Source organism: Vulpes vulpes, chromosome 16 (genome assembly GCF_048418805.1).
Source record: "Vulpes vulpes isolate BD-2025 chromosome 16, VulVul3, whole genome shotgun sequence".
NCBI classification, from domain to species: Eukaryota; Metazoa; Chordata; class Mammalia; order Carnivora; family Canidae; genus Vulpes; species Vulpes vulpes.
In genome coordinates, this window is record NC_132795.1 from 41,155,559 (window position 1) to 41,164,864 (window position 9,306).

The 9,306-nt window shown below is 41.3% G+C and overlaps 1 protein-coding gene across 1 annotated transcript; it reads right to left on the reverse strand.

Moving 5' to 3' along the window:
• Positions 1 to 6,172: 6,172 nt before the first annotated feature.
• On the reverse strand, positions 6,173 to 8,148 carry TEX35 (testis expressed 35). The gene is made up of 2 exons (XM_026001647.2): positions 7,965 to 8,148; positions 6,173 to 6,675 (listed from the first exon to the last, which is right to left on the reverse strand). The coding sequence occupies exons 1-2, from the start codon at positions 8,146 to 8,148 to the stop codon at positions 6,173 to 6,175; spliced, it is 687 nt and encodes a 228-aa protein (XP_025857432.2).
• Positions 8,149 to 9,306: the final 1,158 nt, after the last annotated feature.

Sequence of the window (9,306 nt, forward strand, 5' to 3'; positions counted from 1 at the left end):
TTTCTTTAGTTGTTCAGAAGCCCTTTAGTTTGTTGTAGTCTCACTTGTATTTGCTTTTGTTGCTTGTGATTTTGGTGTCATGTCAAAAATCCTGTTGCCAAGAACAATGCCAAAAAGCTTTTCCTTCTTGTTTTCTCTTATGAGTTTAAAGATTTAAACATCAGGCCTGAATCCTTAAATCTACTTTGGTTTTTCTGAGTGGTATAAGATAGGGGTCCAATTTCATTCTTCTGTATGGGTTATCCAGATTTCCCAACACCACTTGTTAGAAAGACGATCCTCTCCTTGTGAGGATTCTTGGTTTCTTTGTAAAATATTAATGACTCTGTAGGGGAGGGTTTATTTCTGGGCTCCCCATTCTGTTTCCTTATGACTACTTTTATGCCCGTAACTTGCTGTTTTGATGATTTACAACTTTGTAATATAGTTTGAAATCGGGAGGTGTGATGACTCCAGCTTTGTTCTTCTTAAGATTGCTTTGGCTATTTAAGGTATTCTGTGTAGTTCAAAACAAGTTTTAGGAACTTTTTCTCTATTTCTGTGAAAAATACCATTAGAATTTTGATAGGGATTGCATTGAATCCATAAATGGATTTGGGTAGTACAGACATTTTAACAATTTCTCCAATCCATGAACATGGAAATCTTTCCCTCTGGGTCTTCTCTATTTCACTTGTTAATGGCTGTCAATGCCTTAGAGTTTTCAAGGTATTTCTTTTTCAGATATTTCATGCTAGTATATAGAAATACAACTGATTCCTGTATATTGATTTTGTCCCCTGCATCTTCACTGAATTTATTAGGATTAGTTCTACCAGTTTTTTTGGTGGAGTGTTTAGGATTGCCTATATATAAAATGGTATCTTCTGCAAACAGACAATTTTACGTGTTTCCAATTTGGATGCTTTTTGTATCTTTTTCTTGCCTAATTGCTTCAGACAGGACTTCCTGTACTCTGTTGAATAGGAATGGTAAGAGTGGTCACCCTTTTCTTATTCCTGATCTTTAAGAAAAAGCTTTCAACCTTTCACTGTTGAGTATGAAATTAGCTCTGGGCTTGTCACAGAGTCCTTTATTAAGGTCGTTCCTCTCTCTATCCAATTGGTTGAGAGCTTTTATCAAGAAAAATTGCATTTTATCAATTTTTCTGCACCTATTGACATAGGACTTTTATCTTTCATTCTGTTAATGTGGCATATTACGTTTATTGACTTGCAATGTTTTACCATTCTTACATCACAGGGGTAAAACCCACCTGATCATGGTGTATGCTTTTAATATGCTGAATTTAGTTTGCTAATATATTTGAGAATTTCTGCATGTATGCTTATCAGAGATATTGGCCTGTACTCTTCTTGTGGCGTTCTTATCTGGCTTTGGTATCAGTGTAATGCTGGATGCTGGCCTTATGGGTTTGAGAGATTTCCTCCTCTTCAATTTTTTGGAAGAGTTTGAGAATGACTGGCACTAGTTCTTTAAGTGTCTTATAGAATTTACCAGGGAAATCATCTGGTCCTGCTGTTCTCTTTGTTGGGAGGTTTTGGATTACTGCTTCAATGTCCTTACTAGTAATTGGTCTGTTCAGATTTTCTATTTTTTCATGGTTCAGCCTTGGTATGTTCTTTATTTCTTCTAGGTTATCCAATTTATTGGAATATAGTTATTCATAATAGTCTATGAATCTTTGTATTTATGTGCTATCATTGTAATGGCTCTTCTCTCACTACCAATTTTGAGTTTTCATTATGACCTGAGCTAAAGGTAGGCACTTAACCGACTGAACCATCCCAATGCCCCTCTCTCCTTTTTAATGTAACTATTTATTGCTATAAACTTCCCTCTTAGAACTGCTTTTGCCACATCCCCTAAGTTTGGGTATGCTTGTTTCCATTTTCATTTGTTTCAAGGTATTTTTCTCTTTTGATTTCTTCTTTGACCCATTCAGGAGTGTGTTGTTTAAATTCCACGTTAACTGTAAATTTTCCAGTTTTATTCCTGTTATTGACTTTTCTTTTCAAACCACTGTAGCCAAAACAGATGCTGGGTATGATTTCAATCTTAAATTTGTTAAGACTTATAGGATTCATCCTGAAGAATGTTTTGTGTGTGCTTGAGAAGAATGTGTATTCTGCTCCAGTTGGATGGAATGTTCCATATAGGTCTGTTCAGTCCATTTGGTCTATAGTCAAGTTCAACTTTTTAGTGATTTTCTGTCTGATATATCCACTTTTGCTGAATATATTTAGGTGTCCTAATTTAGGGTTCATATGTATTTATCATTGTTATATCCTCTTAATGAATTGACCTCTATCATTATGTAAGAACCTTACCTTTTGTTAGGTTTTAAATTAATCTGCAATTTGCCTAGTATAAGTACAGCTACTCCTGCTCTTTTGGTTTCTACTTGCAAGGAATATCTTTTTCCAACCCTTCACCTTTGAGCCTATTTGTGTCTGTAAAGTTGAAGTGAGTCTCTCGTAGGCAGCATATAGTTGGGTCTTATTTTCTATCCATTTATCCCTTCTGTGCCTTTTGATGGGAGATTTTGGTTTACTTACATTTAGACCAATTATTGATAGGTCAGAACTTAGTAATGACATCTTATTGTTTTTTGGCTGTAGTTCCTTTGTTCCTTTTCTCTTTCTGCCTTTCTTCATGAATTGATGGTTTTCTGTAGTGTGCTTTGATTCCCTTCTATTTATCTTTTGTGTATCTACTGTAGCAACAGGCACTTGTAGCAACTCTATCAAAGCTCTGCCTAGATCCTTTTGCATCCTTTTATGGATCCTGCCCAGATCCTTTTGCATCCTTTTATGGGTCCTGTGTACCTCTTGTTGGGCTTCTGTGTGTCCTTACTTCCAAATGGCATGCAACTCACTTTGAGCCCTTGGATACTAGAGCTGTTTACCCACACACAAACCAAGTGCCTAGGAGTTGATGTCTCCTTGGGTGGCCAAAGAGTGACTGGTATGGGTTTATGAAAGACCAGCCCTTTATCCACCAATTGGGACTAACTCTGAGGCATAATTTACATCCCTGAGCTGCCCTCCTGAAGGGCCAGGTAGTAGCTGGGGCTTTCCTTGAAATTTTCAGTTTTTACTTAGACTCTTCCCCCTTCCTGTCGTGTTTCTCTTACCACCATACCTAGCCTTCTCATGGGAGCATTTGCTTTGTACATGACTTGCACATGAATCCTCATCTGCTTCTGGGGAACCTGAACTGAGACACTCTGCTGTGTGAAAGTAAATAGGAAACATAATTTAATCATTGCTCACAAAGGCCAAAAGCAAGTGAAAAGTCTTATATATGGACAGTTTGCTTTCCTGGGAGGCTCTTTTTGATTTTTTTTTTTTAAGATTTATTTATTCATGACACACACACACGGAGAGGCAGACACACAGGCAGAGGGAGAAGTAGGCCCCATGTAGGGAGCCCAGTGTAGGACTGGATCCTGGGACCCCAGAATCATGCCCTGGGCCAAAGGCAGACACTCAGCCAGCCACCCAGGGGTCCTGGCTCTTTTTGACTTGTAATCAGAAGTATCCAGAGTTCAAAATGCATAGTTTACACATACATGTGAGTACATATGAGGACTAAGGCCTTTGTAAATCTGACAATCCAGCATCACATTTGTCTCAGCTCCTGGCTTACTGACTACCCAAATCCCCAGAATCATTTGAAAATGCCTGTCACCATGGAGTGCCTATCACTGGTTTAACACTTGATTCTACTTTCCCAATGTAGCCACAAAGGCAGTGTTTGAGGAACAAAACGGATGTGGAAGACAATTACACAATTGCTGTTGTACTTGCTTCCTTCTCCTATATTGTGACAACTCTGAGGGGGAAATGTGCGTGTTTTGTCCATGGTTGTATTCTAGAGCCGCACAATGTCTGGCACTAAGTAGGTGCTCAGTAAGCATGTACCACTACCCGTGGGAGCTCTGTGAGGATGAAACTAGGTCTCTAGAGGCAGGTCATGCTACGTTCAGGTTAAAAGATTTTGGAGTTTAGGCTGTCCCTGCTTTCAGCATAGTGAACAACCAGAGAAACTGGCTGTTCCGGTTCACTGTTACATTGTTTTTACCCGTTCTTCCAGCTAAGTGTTGGTAAGAATCCACATGGAGAGGGAGAGGGAGGCACATTTTGTTCAGACCTATGGAGTCCTGGGGGAGGCTCATTGAGTTAGCCTTAGAGTTTCCGAGCTTAAAGAAAGAAATTTGAATGGTAAGCTAGTCTAGCAGTCTTATTTTAATAGAGATTAGTCACTGGTCCAGGAGGAGAGGAGAGAGTTCTAGAAGGTTGTTTTTGCCTTTGATTCATCTTTGTACTCCAAGTGCCTGTAAATAAATTGTGTCAAATGTCATTTGAGTTAGATCCCATGAGAGCTAGACTGTCTTCTTGCCATCCCCATGTCCATGTCTGTGATTCAGCCACTTTATGGTGGGATAGACCAGCAGGACCTGTTTCTTTCTCTGGGACCCAAGGAGGATTCACAGAACGTTGATGGGGGTTGTCAAAAATAACAATTTCCTTCAGGGTTAAGCATTTGGAAGACGATGCCAAGAGCAAGAGAAGAAAACTAGAGCTGTTTTCATTTATTTGTCAAGCTAAATATCTGTGAAAAGTTAGTGAAAACTATTATTTTCAATATTCTCCCCCCTTGCTCCATCTCAGACCTTGAAAGTTTAAGCAATCCTTGGCTGCCACAGGGTAATTAGAAGCAGTCTGCTTCCTCTCCTGCTCAGTTTCTAAGATATTGGAAGAGTGGAATGTTGGCTGAGGGGGAGATTGAGCAATATTTTATACTTTAATTTCTTGCTAAAGAACTGATACATTATTTAGCAGGTTCTAGAAGCAAATTCTGTTCTGATAGCTCTTCCAAATGCCTTAAATGGCTCCACGGTACTTAAATAATTTTGTGCTTTTTAGAACTGCTGCCCACATTAAACTTCCTAACTTCCTTAACATGTTCATCATTTGCCCAGTAACCCATATTCCTAAGTCAAATTTTGGAGGTTTTTTAGATTTGGCACCAAAACCACAAAAAAATTTACATGAGCCAATGCTCTAAAGACACTGCCATAAGCTGCTTTTTGGCAGGAGAGAGTGTGAGTGTGAGTGTTAGTGTTCAAGATAATCATTTAAGTAAAATCACTTAAGATAATCATTAAGATTTGTCTTAAGACAAAAAAAGTTGATAAAGACTTATGTAAAGCCAAGCCTCTAATATCTATATTCTTAAGTTTCTTCCTCAGTAGTCACTGAAGTAGACAAAAGATTAAGAATGCAAGATGACCTGATAACATACCAATCTCTGCAGCATACACACATTCTGCAGGAAGTTTAACCCACTAGGATGCTGAAGGGATAAGAATAAAAATTCTGTAAATCAGTGGGATAGGCTCCTGGGTGGAGGCCATCTAAGAACTCTATCAGTATCTCATTTTATATTCTCAAAGGTATGCCCATCACACCAACAGGCATTGCATTGTTGGATAAAGATGTTAATGTCCTTATAAAAATGCATATTGATTCTCATTCCCCCTAAGTTGTGGTTCAAAGTCTGTGGTGAAATAAGTATCCTTTTTAAAAAATATTAAATATCACAAATACGCATGGATGTCATCTCACTTGGGATCCTGAGTTAACCCAATCTTTCGTTTTTCAGGTAATTTTTTAGAAGCACAAGTCATTGAAACCAGGAGTGAAGTAAAAACTTCATAAAAACTCCAAAGTATGTTGTTTGTCCAATAAATATTGAGTAGCCCTGTATTAAAGTATTGTGTTTGGTGCTGGATTTAATATAAATGACTAGGACACCAAGTCTGCCTTCTAGAAGCTTGCAGTACAGTGGGGTTGACAAAGACAAGTATGATACAAGGCACGGAGTAAGTCGGTACAGGGGAGAGAGCATTCTCTCTGCCTGGGGTAAGTGGAAGGAAGATTAGTTGAGTGTGGAGGAGGCACACTTTTTTTTTTTTTTTTTTTTGGCTTTAAGTGATGATTTTAATCTCCGGGTGGGGGCAGGCCTGGGGCAGGGTGGTAGGTCAGAGGGCCACAAGCCTTTACTGTGCAGCTCAAGGAGCAGAGGGAGGAAGAGCCAGAGCTGCCGGTGTGCTAGCTTGGGAGCATGTGGTCCTCCCCCGTGTAGGGCCTGAAGCACAGATCAATCAGAAAGCAGCTCCAGAGGCCAAGGATGAAAAGGGTGGCCAGGCGTGGCATGGAAGTTTTCTGCTGCCCTGATTATAGTTGTTCTTTAGGGCACTCAACAAACATTTTTCGCAGCAGGTCCCGCATTGATGAAGGGAATCCAGAGGGTCCTTCTTTGTCTTTTGTAGGGCCATGATCTTCTTGTGAAGAGAGAGTGGTGTTCCATCTGCTCCATCCATTTTCTTGAGCCGGAGCTGGGGGTCTGTGTCTGTTTTTCCTATGAGTCTGAGTTCCTGCTGTTCCTTTGGCCCTCTTCTAAGGGGAAGCTTGCTGTTCTTCTGTATATTTATTAAAACATCCATCTTCTCGTCCATATCCTTCTGCATTTCCTTCATAATCTCCACAAATTCCTGGAGTTTATCAAAATCCTTGTCCATTATGCCCTTTATCTGTTTGATCTCGTCCATTTTTTCCTTGAGCTCTTCCCTCACCTCCCTGAGTTCATTCCTTACACGGGAGGCGACTTGTGAATTTGAGCAGATTCTGGGAAGTGGAGTAAATGTTAGAGTAGGTGAGGGGCACCTGGGTGGCTCAATCAGTTAAGAAATAGCAGGTGAGAAAGGGAGGTAAAAGGAAAATTAAGAAGCTATAATGGAAAATAAAATGTGTGCTTATATAAAACTTGTGTCATAAAAGTAGTAATAAACAGAATGGGTAACTTCTGTAACTATGATATTTTAATACAAATGATGTAAAAATAGCTTCAGTAGTATTTTAAACAACGACTTGTTTTTAAGATTTTATTTATTCATGAGAGAGAGACACACACACAGGCAGAGGGAGAAGCAGGCTCCCTGCGGGACTCGATCCCAGGACTCCAGGATCATGCCCTGAGCCCAAGGCAGACAGACACTTCACGACTGAGCCACCCAGGCGTCCCTACAAAGACTTTTTTTTTTTTTTAATTGACTAGGAAAAGAATCTTTAGAGAACAACCAGGTAACACCCATTAGAAATATCTGTATGTTTTGATGTGAACATCCACCCACAGGGGAACAGTCAAGTAAATCATGGCACTGCTTATACCGTGGAATATTAGAAAGCTATTAAGAAGATTGAATTGCAGCCGTACAGCTTGGCTGAAAGGCCTTTCCACCAGAAAATTCTGGGTGAGGTAAGCATGATGCAGAAAAATACATGTGATATGATCCCATCTTTGAAAGAAAATGACGTGAACCTGTATAAAATGCGTGTGTATAAATGTGTATATGTAGACATATTTATTTAAAAAGGGTCATATGAGCATTGATAAAACTATGAAAGGATACAGAGATGAAGCAGCATGGTTTCTTTTAGCAGGTGGCTCAGGTGAGAAGAGGGAAGAAGGGAGAGGAAAGCTATGCCAAGAAAAAAAGGGAGGGGGAAATACAGTAAACATACATACACGTATGTAGATGTACAATAGACGTAGGTCTACCCAGCGTATTTATATATTTTGTATAAATTATGACAAGTCCTAGGTCACGGTCTTATGACATCTACAGAGAGACACAGAATATTTAAGAAAGAAGTAGTACACACTGAGGGGTACCCCAGGCACATCGGGGACCTTATGTGAAGCCATCAGCATATTGGGGGGATTACAAAAAGTTGCAACATAGGCTGCAGTTGAGACTCCTCTTTTATTCCTTTGGCACCTAATGCTTCTTCTATCACATATCACATTAAATGTCGGTGGGGTGGGTGATTTTTCCTTTCAAGCTGCTGGAGGTCTCTTAAGAAATTTAGGGCCCGTCTCCCGGCATGGTTTACTAGAGGAAGAAGGGCTTCCTTTCCACAGGGAGATATTCATCTCCAGGTGTAGACTGTCTGGTTCATCATATCCGGTGATGTCACAAGCAAAGGAACCAGGCTGCCCAGGCCTGGGGACCCGGGGAGCCCAGGCCCCGACCCTCTGCAAGCCTGCACCAAGTCGCTGGACCTCTTGGATCTCCATCCCACTGCAAAGGTGAGCACGTACTTTGTGGCCTGGAGGAAGGGCACCCACGCAGTCCCAGAATTCCTCATCAAGAGCCAGTGACACAACACCCTGTTCTGTCCCCCTGCTTCCCATAAGCTTCCTAAGTCTTTTCGCTTGGTTTGTCTTGAGTCACGGGAATACCTTTCATGGGTGTAGAAATACCTGTTAATTCTATTTTTTCCCTGAATGTCACACCTACCACCATCACAGTGCTAATTGAACACAATTTAAGTGTGGACTAAGCACTGTCAGCCTGGAAGGTGGGCTGAGGGGCCCTCCCAGCCACGTCCAGATGACAGCCTAAGAGACAGCCTTCGTCTCGGGGAGGCGAAGCCGGAGAAGAGGATGAGGTCAGAAGGAAAGACTTGGACAAGGGTATAAAGACAACCCAGAAGCCACTGCAAGAACTGAGGATGACCCTTCCCACGAAGGCTGCTCTGCTGTTAATGAAAAATGAACAGCCTATTAGTGGAGCTTTCAGCCTGGCGGCAGGAGGCCCTCGTGTGGTGTTGGAACAGGGCCCCTGGGGCACGCTGGACATGCTTTCAGGCCTGTTCTGGGAAGAGGTTACTTCCCTGCACCCCAGTGTCTTCATTTGTATAATGATGGTGGTGGTATCCCTAACAGCAAGCTATGATGAGATAAAGTGAACAAATAAACATAAAGCATCTACACTGCTGGCACATAGTAGGTGCTATATAAATGTTGGCTATTATTATTATTATTATTTTTTTAGATTTTATTTATTCATTCATGAGAGAGGGAGAGGCAGGCAGAGACACAGAGGGAGAAGCAGGCTCCATGCAGGGAGCCCGACGTGGGACATGATCCTGGGTCTCCAAGATCATACCCTGGGCTGAAGGCAGGCCCTACTGTTATTTAAGATTTTTTAAATTTATTCACAAGGGACACAGAGAGAGGGAGCAGAGACACAGGCAGAGGGAGAAGCAGGCTCCCTACGCGGAGCCCAATGCAGGACTCGATCCCAGGACCCTGGGTCACTCCCTGAGCCGAAGGCAGACGCTCAACCACTGAGCCACCCAAACAGCCCAATATTAGCCATTATTACTCCCTCTTTTAGGAGAGAAGCACACACACTAGGATCTCTGAATCCATTTCCCTGAAGGTAGATAT